General features: G+C 45.7%; 1 protein-coding gene across 1 annotated transcript in view; it reads left to right on the plus strand.

Annotated features, from left to right (window-relative positions):
* Positions 1–6,047, plus strand: part of acadvl (acyl-CoA dehydrogenase very long chain) — a 66,555-nt gene extending 60,508 nt beyond the window's left edge. The window contains exons 19-20 of the mRNA XM_078533751.1: positions 2,039–2,114; positions 2,684–6,047. Coding sequence (XP_078389877.1) covers positions 2,039–2,114; positions 2,684–2,821 — 214 coding nt within the window. The 3' untranslated portion in view covers positions 2,822–6,047. The remainder of the gene's footprint in view (positions 1–2,038; positions 2,115–2,683) is intronic.
* The last annotated feature ends 13,892 nt before the right edge of the window (positions 6,048–19,939 follow it).

Raw genomic sequence — 19,939 nt, forward strand, 5'->3', positions numbered from 1 at the left:
GGACCCTTCTTTCCATCCACCTCCTCCGCACCATAGAATGCTGTCCACACCCTCCCTCCCACACAGCACCAGCTCAAAATGTGGTTTGCACCTTGCTGAATGGAAATTTCTTTTTAAAAGGCACCGCAGCGTCGATCTACTTTGCAAATCTGCTCATCCCTTTTAGAATTTCTTCCTGTGCTTAAAAGTTTCCATCAATGCCAACTTTTTCTATGTTTAAAACAACGTGTGAACCCAACATGATGTTAGCGACTTAGAGAGAGTGTGGAAGAGAAGCGTCCCAGGAATCAGGGTCTGTGTGGAGAGACTGGAGAAGCCGGGATTGTTCTCCTTAGCAGAGAAGGTTAAGCAGAGATATAATCGAGGCGTTCAAAATCATGAGGGGTTTTGGTAGAGTAAATAAGGAGAAACTGTTTCTACTGGCTGGAGGGTCAGTAACCAGAGGGACACTGATTTAAATAATTGGCAAAAAGTACAGATAATAGATTTTTTCCACAGCGAGTTGTTGTGATCTGGAAGGTGCTGCCTGAAGGGGCAGTGAAAGCAGATCCAGTAGGAACTTTCAGAAGGGAGGATTGGAGAAATACTTGAGGGGGAAAGATTTGCATGGATATGGGGAAGAGCAGGAGTGGGGGTAATCGGATGGCTCATTCAAGAAGCTGGCTGACACGGACACGGTGGGGTGAATGGCCTCTTGCTGTGCGGTATCATTCTGTTTTCACAACATTTTGTACTATTTGCAAAATGATCACCTCCTGGCCACCATCATCCCAATCTTGAGAGTCAGTCAGTGAGAATGGTTAGCGTACTGAGTTGAGAGGATCGAGTGCAGTGGGGCAGAGCTGTGTTCACTAAAAAAGTAGGGCAAGGATTGGCCTAACTGGGAAAATTGCCCAGAGAACTTCCCGGTTAATATGGAGGTGAGTTAGAGAGACTGTTTAGTTACTACACTAGCCAAACTGAGGTTCTACTGCTCGTGTACAGGTAGGGTCCACAATGGGACTAACCGTGCTGGGTCTGTGGAAAAAATTGATTTTCTCTCATTCCATGGTTTATATTCCAACATGAAAGCGGGGCATTGAAATATCAAAACTGAGATTAAAGCAGCAATGTGGCAGCAGTGTGTGCTGCTGAACCATATCATGTCTGTGATATCGAGGAGATTTTTTTTTGCCAAGTATCGAGCAATGAGAAATAATGTTTGTGCAGCAGAGTCTGAGGAAGCTGCACAAGTGACAATCAGTGTGCGCCCAGCCTGAGAGAGGCAGATATCTGGGGTCTCCTCATAGACCCTCGTCGGAAAACCTCTGAGGAAGATGCTTGATCTGCACAATTGATCGTTCAGCCTCTGAAAAGGGGGAGGGTGAATTCTGAGCCACCAGATCACTTGTTACTGAACCGAGTTCAGTTCTGGGCATTGCCCTGCAGGAATGATGTATTGGCCCTGGAATGAGTGCAGCATAAATTCACCAGAATGATACCAGGGCTAATGAAGTTTCAATTAGGAGGGCAAGCTGCATAGACATGAATTTAGAAGATCAAGGTGTGATCTAACCGAAGTGCTTCAGACGATTAAATAGAGAGAAACTATTTCCTCTGGGGGGGTGCTGGGAGTCCAGAGTAAGGGGGCAGAACCTTATAATTAGAACCAGGCCATTCAGGGTTGATGTCAGGAAGCACTTCTTCACAAAAAAGGGAGTGGAAATCTGGAAAGAAGCTGTCGAGACTGGGGGAAAATGGAGAATGTCAAAACTGAGATTGATAGATTTGGGTAAGGAGATTACGGTTTATGGAATCAAGGTGGGTAGATGGATTTAAGATTTAGATCAGCTATGATCCAATTGCACAGTGGAAAATGTTTGAGGGGCTGAATGGTTCCCTCTATCTGCGAAGAAGAGTCTCTACCCAAAATGTTAACCCATCTTTTCTCTATACAGCTGTGTATTTCTGTTTTTATTTCAGTCTTTTGCAGCTTCTGTTTAGCTCGGCTTTGCCAAGTACCTTTGTCTAAAACTGTTGTTGATTTGGTCACCTACAGGGCCTCCCGTTCTCTGAGCCAGGGCCATGCGACTGCACAACACGAGAAACTGCTTTGTGAAACCTGGTGCATTGAGGTTGGTGCTTTCACTCCTGTCCACCCGGAACCTAGTCATGCTACTTCACCTGTTGGTGAAACCCCTATCCCTGAACTTGCCACATTCAAGACTTGACTATTCCAATACTCCACTAACCAGCATTCCACCATTCAATTCAATAATGGCTGATCTATTTTAACTCCATCTACCTGCCTGAGCTCCGTAACCCTTAATCCCCTTACCCAGCGAGAATCTATCAGTCTCTGTTTTAATTTTTCAATTTATCCCCAGCCTCAACAGCGTTTTTTTTTGGGTGGGTGCGTGGGGAGAGTTCCAGATTTCCGCTCCCCTTTGTGTGAGGAATTGCTTCCTGACATCACCTGAACAGCCTGGCTCCTTGTTCTGGACTCCCTCACCAGAGGAAATCGTTTCTCTCTATCAACCCTCTCGAATCTTTTAATCACCTTAAATATCCAGATTAGATCAGCCCTTAATCTTCCATACTCAATGGAATACAAGCCGAGTCTAGGGAGCTGAAGCTGTAGTATTCAGTACAAAGTGGGAACGTGCATATACTGGTAACAAGGATTTATATGTTTTATTTTTAGGCTTATGCTCGCATTATGGACAGTCTGAATGACCTCAGCTCCAGCTCTGCCAAGCAAGTCTTCAAAAACATGCATGCTATCTCAGCAGCAGTGGTGAGCAATGGTGGCACTGTAACTCCTCATCCCTTGGGATTTTAAGAAGGGAACACACCCCTTGCTTGCCAGGTTGGAATGTAAATCTGCAGCCACATCTACTGGAAACCACCACCTCATTTTTTGTGAATTGGAGGGTTTAATTACAGAGCCTAATCTCCCCTGCCCAGTTTCAGACTGTTAACCAGGAGTGCCTTGATTGGTGCTGTTGCAGTTTTAATTCCTGCAAAAGTTTAAGTAACATTGTCCTATTTGAACAAAGTTTATCTGTGCACTTGTAGACACGAGCGTTATCACTAGGATTTTAATAACCAATCCAATAACAGGGTATAACACTGGGGTACAGTATTGGTAGATAGAAGTCTGGGTACATTGACCTGGGAGTGTTTGATGGGGACAGTGTAGAGGGAGCTTTACTCTGTATCTAACCCCGTGTTGTACCTGTCCTGGGAGTGTTTGATGGGGACAGTGTAGAGGGAGCTTTACTCTGTATCTAACCCCGTGCTGTACCTGTCCTGGGAGTGTTTGATGGGGACAGTGTAGAGGGAGCTTTACTCTGTATCTAACCCCGTGCTGTACCTGTCCTGGGAGTGTTTGATGTGAATGTTTACTGGTGCCTGAAATTAATTAATGTCCCTTGAAACAATTGAAAAGTTGTTTATGAGGCTCTGTTAGGAGCTGTAGCAGGTTCATCTCCTGTTATTGTATCTCCTGCTGTCTTGTAAAGCTATAACTGCAGCTGGAACCCTCAAAATGTGCAGGTGATTTTTTTTTATATTCATTCATTCTTGGGATGTGGGTGTTGCTGGCAAGGCCAACATTAATTGCCCATCCCTAATTGCCTCATTTGGTAATGCCATTTCAATGCAAAGTCCTGACAGGGTCTTGTCGCTCTGCCTGAAATTGGCAGTGTTTAAGGTCACTCATGGCCCAAACTTCATGCAACTTCTCAGATGAATGACGAATGTTTAATATCTACTGGTTTTAAAGCTGTAAATTAATGATGAGTGAGCTGGAAACCTTTAGTGTGACAATAAATCAATCGCTCAAAATGGTGAATTTTTTTTTTTAATGCTTCCCATTTTTTTGAGCCCACAGTATCTGTGAGATATGAGGTGAGGCTGAGAGGGGTATTTGGTGTCAGTACACAGTGCGCCAGCACTACCTCCCTGAAGAAACCTCTAGTTCCACCTTGTTCTACATTTTTACCGGTGTTTCGAATGGTCCCTTGCACCCGCTGTGAGCTGTCCCCCCCTCCTCCCAGGAGCTCCTCACAGCTTCACGGCCCAGGAGCGGCCTCCCGGCTCTCTGACCTCACAAGAGTCTGGTCGTGTCCGAGGAGCAGAGCTCCCCGCCAGCTGGAGATTATCAACAGTCCCCCTGCTGATCAAAACAAGCAGGACCACCATTGATGAGGGAAGCTTAAATCAAGCAGGTCCTCATTTGGCTGTTCTCTTGTCACTCCCAAGCTCTTCTCACACCAGTGAGATCGGAGGCTGAAACCCCCAGTGTTTTATAAAATATAGATTCACAAGTGCTGCATTAACCTTAAGCCATACTTCTTCTATAAACCTGAAAGAATGTGCTTAATATTGGGGGTGCAGCCTAAGTATGTACTTTAGAGAGAGAGAGAGTGGTTGGGCCAATGTGTGAGTTCATTTGACCCTCTGTAGGGAGGGTGGGTGGCGACAGGGAGAGGAGTGTGGGAGGATTGTCCATCCCCTGTCCTGTTGCCCTGTTCATCAGACTTAGCAGCAGAGCATTACTATAATAAGACTCCCCTCTCCTGGGGAGCCACTGATCATACTCAGGAAAGGTTCACCCAGAATTCAGATTTCTAACGCTGCACATAAATGTGTCAGAGCGCTTTGTAAGATAATCACTCATGAAAACAGTATAGTAATCAGTGTCCTTCCTGGAGCTGTTTGTATTTTTAAAAGAATCAAAGAGTTTTTATCAGGGGTATTTTTGAGTCAGCTTTAACTCTCTTATTTATTCCTTCTTGCTTTCCTTAACCTGAAGCTTGGGAGCAGAGAGGAGAGATAAGGAAGCCTGCTTCCAGCTCAGGGCTAACCTGAACATGGGGAGAAAGACTGGCCCAGGCATAAAGCCCTCCTCACAGACCATTCCCCCAGGCATGCTTCCCTGTCTGTGATATATTGCAGCCCCTCACCCTGGCAGCTCTGTGCTGAACCCAGCTCTGGTTGGATGCTCAGGACTGTGTCTATCACTTCATAAGAACAGGAGGAGGGCCATTCAGCCCCTCGAGCCTGTTCTGTCATTCAATAAGATCACGGCTGATTTGCACCTTAACTCCATCCACCTACCTTGGCTCCATATCCTTTAATACCCATATCTAGCAAAAATCTATCAATCTCAGATTTAAATGATTAGTTGAGCCCCAGCATCTACTGCTTTTTGAGGGAGAGAGTTCACACTTCTGTCACCCTTTGTATGAAGACGTGTTTCTGAACTTCTCTCCAGAAGGGCCTGGTTCTGATTTTAAGATAATGTCGCACTTTTCCTAGCCTCCCTCACCAGCAGAAACATTTCCCACTTTCTATCCTATCAATTCCTTTCAAAATGCTAAACACCTCAATCAAATCACTCTTTAACCTATATTCCAGGGAATATAAAACCAGTTTTATGTAATCTCTCCTCATAATCTAATCCTTGGTCAAAGGCAGGGATTTGCAAGGCTGTGAAGAAAGATCAGGGGGCAGTGGGACTATATGGACAGATCTTTCAAAGAGCTGGCACAAGCAAGATGGACCAAATGACCTCCTCCTGTGCTGTGTGATTCTGTGATCACAGAGCGTTAGGCTGTATTCACAGCAGAACCATAGCATCAGTACAGAGCAGTCACTGGCACTGATACCTTGTAGTCATCAACCAGGAGTTAGGGCTTTCCAGTTGGAAATTCGTTTTGCAGTTTGGTGAGGCAGGTTTACACTACATCCCCCCCCCCCTCCGTCAGCATGAAGTGGAAGCAGCTTGTGCTGTCGTCACAGAGCGGCCTTCACTCTTTGGCTGAGCGGTAGAACGACGCTGCTCTGCATTGATTCATAATGCCATTCAGAGTCTGTAATCTGCACTGCCTGCGTGTGTGAGAATGCGATGGGGTGGATTAAGAATTGCAGAAAGCTCAAGATTCCACACCACCTCTCAGTGATAATATGCCTGCTAATTTTTCCTTGTAAACATTGTCCTGGATTCTTGTGATTTTTATTCAAAAGAAAATGGCTTCTAAATAAAACTACTTCCTCTGCAAGTCTTGTGTATCTGTGACATGTTCAGAATTCACTTCCTTTCACAGTGATAACTCATCCAGCCTCCCAACTCTGTTTTAAACATCCTGCAGGTTGGTCCCTCTAGCCCTGCCGGCCACACTAGTCCAGTTCATCGTACGCCAAATCATTTTTCTTTATTTATTCTTTCTTGGGATGTGAGCATCGCTGGCAAGGCCAGCATGTGTTGCCCATCCCTAATTCCCCTTGAAATGACCTTGAGGCCATTTCAGAGGGCAGTTAAGAGTCAACCACGTTGCTGTGGGTCTGGAGTCACAAGTAGGCCAGACCGGGTAAGGACGGCAGATTTCCTTCCCTACAGGACAAGCCAGATGGGTTTTTACAACAATCGATGATAGTTTCATGGCCACAATTACTGAGACTAGCTTTATATACCAGATTTATTAATTGAATTTAAATTCCACCAGCTGCCGTTCCTGGGGCCACTACTTTTTACAATTTACTTACATGACTTTGATGAAGGGACCGAAGATATGGTGGCTAAATTTGCTGATGACACAAAGATAGATAGGAAAGTAAATTGTGAAGAGCACAAAGGGACATAGATAGGTTAAGTGAGTGGGCAAAGATCTGGCAAATGAAGGAAAATGTGAAATTGTTCATTTTGGCAGGAAGAATTAAAAAGAAGCTTATTATCTAAACGGTAAGAGATTTTGGAGCTCTGAGATTCAGAAGGATCTGGGTGTCCTAATGCATGGATCACAAAAGGCTAGTATGTATGTAAAGCAAGTAATTAGGAAAGCTAATAGAATGTTATTGCTTATTATGAGGGGATTCGATTACAAAAGTAGAGAGGTTATGCTTCAGTTGTAAAGGGCACTAGTGAGACCACATCTGGAGTATTGTGTACAGTACTGGTCTCCTTATTTAAGGAAAGATGTAAATACGTTAGAAGCAGTTCAGCAAAGCTTTACTAAACTAATACCAGGAATGGGCAGGTTGTCTTATGAGGAAAGGCTGGACAGGCTAAGCTTGTATCCACTGGAATTTTAGAAGAGGAAGAGGCCTCTAAGATCCTGAGGGGTCTTGACAGGCTGGATGTGGAGAGGATGTTTCCTCTTGTGGGAGAATCTAGAACTAGGGGTCAGTGTTTAAAAATAAGGGGTCACTCATTTTAGACAGATGAGAATTTTTTTCTCTCAGAGGGTTGTGAGTCTTTGGAACTCACTTCCTCAAAAGGTGGTGGAAGCGGAGTCTTTGAATATTTTTAAGACACAGCTAGATAGATTCTTGATTAACAAGGGGGTGAAAGGTTATCGGGGGTAGGCAGGAATGTGGGGTTGAGGTTACAATCAGATCAGCCATGATCTTACTGAATGGTGGAGCAGGCTCGAGGGGCTGAGTGACCTACAGGACAAGTGCCCCCAATTCATATGCCATGGTGGGATTTGAACCCATGTCCGCAGAGCATTAACCTGGGTCTCTGGGTTATTAGTCCAGCGACATTACCACTACGCCACAATCTCCCCCTAAAATAATCGTGGTATTGCTTCAAAACTACTTTGATTTTAATCTTCTACTTTCATAGTCCGGCTTTATTGTAAAGTAATATTCAGGATTTAACGTGACTTGGTCATTTTATATTTTATGCTTTTCAAAGAGGTTCTTTCCTTACTATCAGCTTTATGTTGCCAAAGAGTACATTTTCTAGTGATTTGTCTGCAGGCTTGTCCACTATCAATCCTCCAACAGTGCAACACTCCCTCAGTACTGACCCTCCGACAGTGCAGCGCTCCCTCAGTACTGAGCCTCTGACAGTGCAGCGCTCCCTCAGTACCGACCCTCTGACAGTGCAGCGCTCCCTCAGTACTGACCCTCTGACAGTGCAGTGCTCCCTCATTAATGACCCTCCGACAGTGCAGCACTCCCTCAATACTGATCCCCTGACAGTGCGGTGCTCCCTCAGTACTGACCCTCTGCCAGTGCAGTGCTCCCTCATTACTGACCCTCTGCCAGTGCAGTGCTCCCTCATTACTGACCCTCCGCCAGTGCAGTGCTCCCTCATTACTGACCCTCCACCAGTGCAGTGCTCCCTCATTACTGACCCTCCGCCAGTGCAGTGCTCCCTCATTACTGACCACCGCCAGTGCAGTGCTCCCTCATTACTGACCCTCAGTACTGCATTGGGAGAGTTGGCTCAGATTATAGGGCTCAAACCGCTTGAGTGGGCCTCGAATCCACAGCCTTCCGACTCGGAGGCAAGAGTGTAAATTGTCTGCCGCTTCTCCCAAATTGCAAGAGTGACTATACTTAAAGTGCTTCATAGGCGGTGAAGCCCTTTGGGAACTCCTAGGTGGTGAAAGGTGCTATTTATTTCAGAATCCATTTTAACTTTTGTTACATAGGATTACAATAGCACCGCCAGAGAGCAAAGGATTTAGGTCTTGGTGACAGTAACAGACTGGATACTCCAGAATTAGTCAGCACTTTCAGAAGTGGAAGATTGGGGGGCCTGCAATCTCTTCATAGTGGCTTGCAAGCTATTTGAATGCCCGCTCTAAGTATAGAAGGATATATTTGCAACCAGTGGGAACTGCTACCCGCCCACTCAGATGCACAAATTTAAAATGCAAATCAATCTACCCAGAGAGATCATATCTAGGAAGTGAGTGAGGCAGTAAAAGATATGACATTGATTAATATCTAAGATTTTGGAACCAGAATCAATCTTCTTTTTCTCATTTTATTTTAAATATATCTGATTCCTTGCACAAGACTGAAGCAGTATAGTCTTTAGGGGAACAGCACAAGGGATATTTGGACCAGGCACACACATTATGTTTAAATTTCCACTATCAATTCCTGTGCCAACATTAATAGTGAGATTTGTCTGTGTAAACATGTCACACTGTAATTACTTCCTCCTGCCTGTGATGGTGCCATAGCTTCCATTATAAATATGAACCCATCTCCGCAACATCTGTCTCCATCACTACCTCAGCCCATCTGCTACTGAAACTCTCCAGACTCGACTTTTCTAACACTCTCCTGTCCATCCTCCTCCCATCTTCCACCCTCTGTTAACTTAAGTGCCGTTAGCCTATCGCTCCCTGTGCTGTCTGATCTACATTGATCCCAGAGTGACAATGCCTCAATTTTAAAATGATCCTCCATGTGTTCATATCCCCTACATGGTCTCACCTCTCCCTATCTTTGAACCCATGACCTTCCAACTCAGAGGTAAGAGCGCTCACACTGACACACATCAAACTGAGGGCCTGTCTGCCTGCTTGGATCGATGTTAAAGATCCCCACAGTACTATTCAAAAAGCAGTGAGTTGCCCTGCTGTGTATTAACAAGTTATTCACCTCAATGTTGCTTTGGATTTTTGAGTTCTACATGGCCACATGTATGATCACCTACACAGCAACAGTGACTGGAACTTTAAACTGGTTCAGTCGTGCAGTGTGTTTTCAGCTGTTTCCAAAGGGGTGTCATAAGCCCCTCCAGACCGTAAAGGCTTCAGGGCAGAATGGGAGACCTTTATGCTCTTCATCCAAGTCTACTTCGAACTAAAGGTCATGCACCAAGGGTCAAGATCAGGGTGCATCAGGATAAAGTCATGAAATTTGAGTGGCTCACCCTGTTGTGAGTTCTGCCAATTTATCCTTGCATTTGACGAACAACTAAATTTAGTTTCTCTCACTAGGCACTTGCACTCCTGAGCTTCCCATTTGGTTATTAGTCAGTCGCTGCCTGACCATTAATTGTTGCTTGGCCTCTTTCACTTCCCTCTTGTATATCTTTTAGTCTCTTCTGGCTGGCCAGATACGGAAGTAGTGAGAAAAAACAGAATTATTCAACAGCCATCTAACAGAATGGCTTAATGTTTCAACAACAAAGCCTTGCATTTATATGGTGCCTTTCACCTAGTAAAACATCCCAAAGTGCTTCCTGATATGTGATCAAATACAAGCCTACGCTGGGCCACATAAGAAGATATCAGGACAGGTGACCAAAAGCTTGGTCAAAGAGGAGGTTCTAGGTGGAGAGGTGTAGGGAGGGAATTCCAGAGCTTGGGCCCTGGGCAGCTGAACAGTCAGCGATGGAAATCGTTGATGGACCAAGGGGCCAGAATTGGAGAAGCGCAGAGATCTCGAAGGGTTGTAGGGGCCGAAGGAGGCTACAGAGACGGGGAGGGGCGAGTTCCATGGTAGGATTTGAACACGAGGATGAGAATTTTACAATCGAGGTGTTAATGGAACAGGAGCCAATGTGGGTCAGGGTGCACAGGGGTGTGATAGGTGAACTAAGCGAGGGGGAGTTGTCCCACAACGAATGGGGATTTTTTAAAATGTAAAGTGAGCATCCGCTGCTACTGGAATCTGAAGCTACCTCGCTTCCTGGAATTGGCGCTGCCTATCTTTTGGCTTTTTTGAAAGCCTGTGAAAATATAACACCAAACAGCAAAAGATGTTGCTGATAAGGCAAGAAAAAAAAAACAAATCACAGAAATACATATTCAGCACATCTCACATCCTGCTTGGCAAATATTCAAAAGCCACTTTCAATATGGTCACATATTTCTTCACGTTGTTAGGTATCAGGAACAAACATTGTTCCCCGCCACTCGCGCTCTCTCTCCCAGTTTATCCCCTCTTCTTCTGAATATTTTGACATATTATAGTCTGGCCAGCCTCCCGACTTGCACTTGCTGTAAACTTCAGCCCATCCCAAACTCTGTTGCCTGCATTCTAACTCACACCAAGGGCTGTTCACCTAACGCCATCCTTGTCCCCTCACAGTGCAGTGTTCCCCTTCCAACTGTGCAGCACTCCCTCCCTACTGATGCTCCGACAATGCAGTGCTCACTCAGTACTGACCCTCTGACAGTGCAGCGCTCTGTCAGTACTGACCATCCGACAGTGTGGCACTCCCTCAGTACTGACCCTCGGACAGTGCGGCGCTCCCTCAGTACTGACCCTCTGACAGTGCGGCACTCCCTCAGTACTGACCCTCCGACAGTGCGGCGCTCCCTCAGTACTGACGCTCTGTCAGAGTAGCACTTCCTCAAAAATAAAAATACCTGGAAAAACTCAGCAGGTCTGGCAGCATCTGCGGAGAGGAACACAGTTAACATTTCGAGTCCGCATGACTCTTCAGCAGAGTCATACGGACTCGAAACGTTAACTGTGCTCCTCTCCGCAGATGCTGCCAGACCTGCTGAGTTTTTCCAGGTATTTTTATTTTTATTTTGGATTTCCAGCATCCGCAGTTTTTTTGCTTTTATCCTAGCACTCCCTCTATATTGACCCTCTGACAGAGCAGCACTCCCTGTGCTGACCCTCTAACAATGCAGCTGTCCCTCAGTACTGACCCTCCGACAGTGTGGCACTCCCTCAGTACTGACCCTCCGACAGTGCGGCACTCCCTCAGTACTGACCCTCCGACAGTGCAGCACCATCCGCTGCCCAATCCTAATTTAATGTCAGCCTGGATTATGTGCTCCTGTCTCTGCCCTGGGACTTGAACCCACAACCGTTTTGGTTCAAAGCTGGGAGTGCCACCCACTGGGCCACAGCTGATCACAACATAGACTGTGATAGAGGGAGCAGAGAATCAGGAAGCGGACAATATAAACAGATGAGAGAGTGGAAGGAGGTGAGGAAGGTGAAGAAAAAGGATAGTGAGGCATGAGACAGAGGGTGTGACAAATAGAACAACAGACAGTGAAAGAAAAATATCAGTTAGGATACAATGAAATGGAGAGAGCAGAGAGACACACAGAAACATAAAGAGTGAGATAGAGACCATGTGGAGAGCAAGAAGAGGGGAGACTGATGGGAGAGCATAAGCTGGTAGTGAAAGCACAGAAAAACAGCACAATCAAAGTTTAATGACTGGTAGAAGTCAGTAAACAGTTTTCCCGCAGTCAGGTTCTCTGGCAAACCAGAAACCAGATTCCCAAGAAACAGACTGCGAATTAAAAGAACACATCGTAAAATAAGAAAACCCACAGCATTAATGGCAGCTGAGCCACAGCTAACAATTAGAGGTCAAGAGTTTTCCCAGGGTATGCTGATGTCTCTCTCTCTCTCTCTGGCCTCGGGCTTGTGTAAACAGTTGAGATAATAGTAAACTGCAGGTTTAGCTAAACCAAGACCAGCTCATGTGACCTGCTGGAGATCAGCAATTCGCAGGCCTCACAAACCCTGGGAGATCTGGAATCAGCAGCCTGTCTCCACCACAATTAAAAAATAGAACAAAATTATAGGGTACTGGTTCCCGCTCCCTTCGAGACATTGGTCCCATTTAAAATGGTCATTTTAAACTGAAGCTTCATTCAGCTCTGTTGAGATGGCCTCCATGTCAGGAGCTTTTATAACACGCCAAGTTACCATTTTATGGTTAATAAATCATTTACAGGCAAGTTCAAAATCAGATTATAGTTTATTTTTGTTACAACAGTGGCTAGGCTTCCCAAAGTACTTTCATTGGCTGTGAAGTGTTTTGGGATGGCACCAATGTTGTAAAAGGGACTGTTGAAATGCAAGTCTCTCTTTTATCAAAAACAGAATTACCTGGAAAAACTCAGCAGGTCTGGCAGCATCGGTGGAGAAGAAAAGAGCTGACGTTTCGAGTCCTCATGACCCTTCATGAGGACTCGAAACGTCAACTCTTTTCTTCTCCGCCGATGCTGCCAGACCTGCTGAGTTTTTCCAGGTAATTCTGTTTTTGTTTTGGATTTTCAGCATCCGCAGTTTTTTGTTTTTATCTCTCTTTTATCAGTTTGGACTTCAGCTTTAGGAGAAGATCCTTTTATTCTTCCTTCTATTTTTCTCTACTCTACTGGAGGTAGAACCAGAGGTCATACAGCACAAAGAGAGACCATTCAGCCCATTGTGCCTGTGCTGGCTCTTTGAAAGAGCTATCCAATTAGTCCCACTCACCCCCTGCTCTTTCCCCGCAAGTATTTCCTTTTGAAATATTTATCAAAGGAGCAGGAGTAGGCCATTCGGCCCATTGAATCTGCTCCGCCATTCAATTCGATCGTGGCTGATCATCTACCTCTATGCCACTTTCCCACACTATCTCCATATTCCTTGATGTCATTATTATCCAGAAATCTATCAATTTCTGTCTTGAACATGCTCAATGATTGAGCTTCCACAGCTCTCTGGGGTAGAGAATTCCAAAGATTCACCCACCCTCTGAGTGAAGAAATTCCTCCTCATCTCGGTCTTAAATGGCCAACCGTTTATCCTGAGATTATATCCTTGGTTCTAAGGTATTTGGTATTCAATTCCCTTTCAAGAGTTATCATTCAAGTTTAAGTAGAGATTTAATCGAGGCGTTCAAAATCATAGATGCTTTGACAGAGTAAATAAGGAGAAAGTGTTTCCAGTGGCAGGAGGGTTGGTAACCAGAGGGACACAGATTGAAGAGAATCGGTAAAAGGACCAGAGGGGGAGATGAAGAGATTGTTTTTTTCACACAGCGAGTTGTGTGATCTGGAAGGTGCTGCCTGAAAGGGCGGTGGACACAGATTCAACAGGAACTTTCAAAAACTTAATGATAACAAACTGAAATACCACAAACGAGGCGGTACAATTGCACCACAAGCAAAGATGCAAAGCACTGCCTCGATTGGAAGGATGATAAAAAGAAAGGTTGGACAGACTAGGTTTGCATCTGCTGGAGTTTAGAAAAGTGAGAGGCGACTTGCTTGAAACATATAAGATCCTGAGGGGTCTTGACAGGGCAGATGTGGAAAGGATGTTTCCTCTTGTGGGAGAGTCCAGAACCAGGAGTCACTGTTTAAAAATAAGGGGTCGCTCGTTTAAGACAAAGTTGAGGAGAAACTTTTTCTCTCAGAGGGTTGTGAGTCTTTGGAATTCTCTTCCTCAAAAGGTGGTTGAGGCAGAGTCTTTGAATATTTTAAGGCAGAGACAAATAGATTCTTGGTTATCAAGGGGGTGAAAGGTTATCAGGGGCAGGCAGGAATGTGGGGTTGAGGTTACAATCAGATCAGCCATGATCTTACTGAATGGTGGAGCAAGCTCGAGGGGCCGAGTGGCCTACTTCTGCTCCTAACTCATTTGTTTGTTTGTAGAAAGCAGAGGTTATGAATGATAACCTTTCTAACGAGGCAGTGAAATAATACAATGGAAAATGAACCCACATTTGCTTAAACATTTTATAAAGTGTGGGACGTGCTTTGTCAGAATGAGAGTTTGCTATTTAAGAGTGATTTGCAGTTGCTAAGATGGTAAGAATGGTAATGTTCTGACGTGTTTCCACTGGGGACTCTGTTGGTGCACTCAGACTTTTGGAGATCAAGGTGTAGGGAGCACATAGTCAGAACGTTACCTGTATCAAGCAAGAAACTTCACTGGCTTAGTGCCTTTCACATCCTCCAAATGCTTCACAGACAATCCATTTCTGGGCACAGTGGTGTCATGGTGATGCTATGTACCTGGGTGATTGATCTGAAATGTTAACTCTGTTTCTCTCCACAGACACTGTCTGACTGGCTGAGTACTTCCAGCATTTTCAATTTTATTTCAGATTTCCAGCATCTGCAGCCACCAATCTGCTTTGTGTTAGAGACCTAAGGGGCTTGGACTTGTGATCCTGTAGAGAGCGAGTTTAAGTTCCACAAATGGGGCAGTTTCAGAATTTGTATTCAGCTTGAGAAAAAAAAAACTGGAAATAAAAATTCTGGTCTCAGTAAAAATGAATCATGAAAAGCTGTCGAAACGCAACTGATTCATTCAGGTTTGTTGGGGCAGAAACCTGGGCCTGAACTTTTCCCCCCGTCGGTCAGGCTTGGCGGGAGCAGGCAGGGGCGGTCAAGCTGACCGCTGCCCGCCATCGGCTCCGCACTGCCATTTTACGCGGGCAGGCCAATTAAGGCCCGCCCAACATACTACACAAGCGGTAATGCTCAGCACTACCTGTGCAGGCAGTGGGGGGGGTGCGCGGGGAGGAGGGAGAGTCGGGGCCAGCGCTCTTTGGCGCACGGACCTGCCTCAAGGAGATCGAAAATAATAAATCAAGTCAATAAAAATTTAATGAAACACATCCCATCTCATGTGACGGTGTCATGTGAGATGGGACATGTTTTTATTTTTCAGGAAAGCCTTTTCTTTTAATTCATAAAAGCTTTGGGAAGGCTCATCCCGCTCGTGGATGAGGTTTCCTAAAAAAAGGTAAAGGCCGCTTGGCTTTTTCGCCTGCCCCGCCAATCGTAAGGTTGGACGGGCAGCGTTAACTTGACGTTAATTGATTTGTTAATGGCCTTAATAGGCCTATCGATTATAGGCGGGCGCGCAGCCAACTCCAGCGTGCGCCCACCAAACGAAACATCGCGAGACAGCGCGATGACGTCGGGACGCACGCCTGATGTCATCGCGCGTCATTTTACCCGCTGGCGTATCGGGACCACCCCCGCACGCCGACTGAACAATCCTGGCCCTGGTGTCCTTATCCGGTCTGGGATGGTACGTGATTCCATTCCAACGTAGTTGACTCTTAACTGCCCTCTGAGGTGGCCTGGCTAGACACTCTATTCTAGCACTATGATCAGTCCAAGCTGACAGCTCACCACCATCTTCTCAGGGACATTGGGGTGGTCGATAAATGCCAGCCTTGCCATCAATGCCTCCATCTTGCTAATGAATTATTAAAAAATTGACTTTTACAGTAAGGCAGCAACTTCGATCCACAAATCGGGATGAATGACCAGTAAAGCTGGTTCTCCCGGTGTTGGTTCAGTGCGAAACATTGGCCCCAGGGCACCAGGAAGAACTCCCCTGCTCAACTTCCAATAGTGGCCGTGGGATCTTTTATGCCCAAATGAGAGGGCAGACAAGGCCCTAGTTTAACATCTCGCCTGATGCTAGACTCCCAGATACTTGTGCGCTGGGAAATACTCATCTTTCAGCTTTCTCTCCTCTCCTGAAGATGCAGAAATACAGTTCATCAAAGTAAGTCCTTCAATGTCGGTGAAACACTTTGAAACATTCTGAGGCTGTGAAAGGCGCTGTGTTAATGTGAGTTCTTTCTTGCTGTTTTTTTTAAACCGCCTTTGTAAGGGTTAATGGAACACTATAAGTGGAAAAGGATCTGAGAGTTTTCCAGTCGATGGCTGTCTGAGTTAAGCAATCCAGAGGAAGTGTTAAAGTATATTTAGTACATGGTAAAAATAGACAGATTTGTCTCAGAAATTACTTGCAGCTGCTTCCAACAATAAGATTAAAAAATGCACTTCTCATACTCATGGAATGATACAGCTCAGAAGGAGGCCATTCGGCCCATTCTGCCTGTGCTGGCTTTCCAAAAAAGCTATCCAATTAAACCCACCCCTCCCCGCTGCTCAAAGGGTCGTGAACCTTTGGAATTCTCTGCCCCAGAGGGACGTAGATGCTCAGTCCTTGAGTACATTCAAGTCAGAGATTTGTCAATACTTCAGCAATCAAGGGCTATGGGGATAGAGCGGACAGTGGAGTTGAGTTAGAAGATCAACCACAAGCTTATTAAGTGGAAGAGCAGGCTCAAGGGAGTCGAATGTCCTTGTTTCCCTCTCTTGTGCTCTCCTTTTCTGCCTTTTTCCCCATAGCCCCTTCAACAATATCGCCAATTTGATTAATCACAGGAAGGTCATTCGGCCCATCGTGGTTGTGCAGGCTCTTTGTAAGAGCTATCCAATTAGTCCCATTGGCTCACCCTGGAACTCCTTCACATTGACAGTCCCATTATAGGTTTAATATAAATCCTCTGTGACTCAGTGGTTGTATGCTCCTCTGTCTCTGAGACCCACAGACCAGAGCGGCTCCAGGTTTGACTGTGTGCTGAGGGTTGGGGTGCAGTTGGATTATCCCAATAAGCCACAGCATCACTATCCAGTGGAGAGGGGGAATCAGACAGCAGCCCCTGCTCCTGTTTGCTATGTTGGATCAGTTTGGAGCACTCTCACCTCTAGCTCAGAGGCTTTGAACCCTACGCCAACAGTTTATCTATTCCGACAGTCCGGTGCATTGATGGAGTTGCTGTACTTTGGTTAAGAAAGAGAGAATTTTTCTTTATTCTTTCACGGAATGTGGGCGTCACTGGCAAGGCCAGCATTTGTTGCCCACCCCTAATTGCCCATGAACTGAGTAGCTTGCCAGGCCATTTAAAAGTCAACCACATTTCTGTGGGTCTGGAGTCACATATGTAGGCAAGGATGACAGATTTCCTTCCTTAAAGGGCATTAGTGAACTCAATGGGTTTTGACAATTGATGATAGTTGTCATGGTCACCATTAGTGAGACTGCCTCTATATTCCAGATTTATTAATTGAATTGAAATTCCACCAGTTGCCGTGGTGGGATTTGAACCCCTGTCCCCAGAGCATTAGCCTGGGCCTCTGGATTACTAGTCAAGTGACATTACCAGTATGTCACCATCTACTCTCCAAATTTCTACAGTGCCTTTCACTACCTCAGGACATCTCAATGTGCTACAGCCAATTAAGTACTTTTGCAGTGTAGTCATTGTTGTAATGTAGGGAAGGTGGCAGCCAACTTGTGCTCAGCAAACAGCAATAGGATAATTGTGCCATTGGACCTTGAATCACCATTTGAGAGGACAGATGGGGCCTCAATTTAAACTCTCATCAGAAAGATAGCACCTCCGACAGTGCAACACTCCCTCAGTACTGACCCTCCAAAAATATTAACACTCCCTCAATACTGACCCTCTGACAGTCCAGCACCCCCTAAGTACTGACCCTCTGACAGTCCAGCACTCCCTAAGTACTGACCCTCCGACAGTGCAGCACTCCCTCAGTACTGACCCTCCGACAGTGCAGCACTCCCTCAGTACTGACCCTCCGACAGTGCAGCACTCCCTCAGTACTGACTCTCCGACAGTGCAGCACTCCCTCAGTACTGATCCTCTGACAGTGCAGCACTCCCTCAGTACTGACCCTCTGACAGTCCAGCACTCCCTAAGTACTGATCCTCTGACAGTGCAGCACTCCCTCAGTACTGACCCTCTGAGAGTGCAGCACTCCCTTAGTACTGACCCTCTGACAGTGCAGCATTCCCTCAGTACTGACCCTCTGACAGTGCAGCACTCCCTCAGTACTGACCCTCTGACCGTGCAGCATTCCCTCGTACTGACCCTCTGACTGTGCAGCATTCCCTCAGTACTGACCCTCTGACAGTGCAGCACTCCCTCAGTACTGACCCTCTGACAGTGCAGCACTCCCTCAGTACTGACCCTCTGACTGTGCAGCATTCCCTCGTACTGACCCACCAACAGTGCGGCACTCCCTCAGTACTGACCCTCTGCCAGTGCAGCACTCCCTCAGTACTGACCCTCTGACCATGCAGCATTCCCTCGTACTGACCCTCCAACAGTGTGGTGCTCCCTCAGTAATGACCCCCCTTACAGTTTAGCATGCCATCTCTAATGACCCTTTAACAGTTCGGCGCTCCCTCAGTATTGACTCTCCGACAGTGCAGCTCTCAGTACTGTCTCCAGAAGTGCCAGCCTGGATTATGGTGCTGACGTCTCCAGAGTATCCAGCTGAGGTTTTGTCTTGTTCTGTTGGATGCTATTGATCCTGTTGCACTATTTGAAGAGCAGTGAATTGTGCCAGTTTCCTACCCAACAATCCTCCAAAGATTAACTGCTCATTACTTTCATTGTTGTGTGCAATTTCTAAGATTGATTGTACACAAAATGGCTGTGACTTGTTTGCTCAAATAGCAACAGTCACAGGAACAGGAGCAGGTCGTCAGCCCCTCGGTCCTGACATTCAATGAGATAATGGCTGATCTGTAACCTAACTCCCTATACTGCCTTTACCTCACATCCACAAATAGCTTTGGTTCACATAGTCAATCAATCTCAGATTTAAAATTAATAATTGATCCAGCATCAATCGCTGTTTGCGGAAGACAGTTCCAAACTTCCACCCCACTTTGTGCGCAGTGTTTCCTAATTTCACTCCTGAAAGGTTTGCCTCTCATTTTTAGACTCTGCCCCAGAGCCCCACACTCCCCAATCAGCAGAAATAGTTTCTCTTACCTACCTTGTCTACATTCCCCTTAACAGTTTATAAACTTTGATCAAGTCATCCCCTTAACCTTCAAAATCCCTGGGAATAAAACCCTTGACCGTGTAACCAATGCTGCTAATTAATTCATTGTTTGTGAAGCCCTTTGGGATGTCTCTGAAAGATGAAACCATAATAAATAGAAGTCATCCTTTCTGATTCCTGTTCTGCTACCTGTAAGGATACGGGAAAAGGTTGGCATTGGGTTAGGTTGTATATTCCACTTTGGAATAATTTGCTAATACAGTAGGTGGAAGGACAAGATGAGAAGTCTGTAGAAAAGCTCACACTCCTTGGTTTAACAGAAACAATGAAGACCAAGACAAGAAACTTACGCTAAAACTTCATAAGTCACTGGTACGGTCTCAGAAACATAAACATAGAAACATTGAAAACTTACAGCACAGAAGGAGGCCATTCGATCATCGTGTCTGTGCTGGATAAGCTGGAGCATTATGTGCGAGTTTTGGACCTACACTTTAGGAAGGATGCCAAGGCCTTGGAGAGGGTGCGGAGGAGATTTACAAGAATGGTACCAGCAATGAGGGACTTCAGTTATGACATAGGAATGACGGGCCAAATGGCCTTCTTCTATGGTGTGTCTGTCTTTGTGGAAGACTGAAGATACTGGGGTTGTTCTTGCAATAAAGAAGATTATGCAGAGGTGTAATCGAGGTGTTTAAAGTCATGAGGGGCTTTGATTGAGTAAATAAAGAGAAACTGTTTCCACTGGCAGGAGGGTCAGTAACCAGAGGGACCCGTGTTTAAGGTGTTCAGTAGAGTGCCATGCTGCATTAACTCAACCT

The sequence above is a fragment of the Cetorhinus maximus genome, chromosome 34, assembly GCF_964194155.1.
Source record: "Cetorhinus maximus chromosome 34, sCetMax3.hap1.1, whole genome shotgun sequence".
Lineage (NCBI taxonomy): Eukaryota > Metazoa > Chordata > Chondrichthyes > Lamniformes > Cetorhinidae > Cetorhinus > Cetorhinus maximus.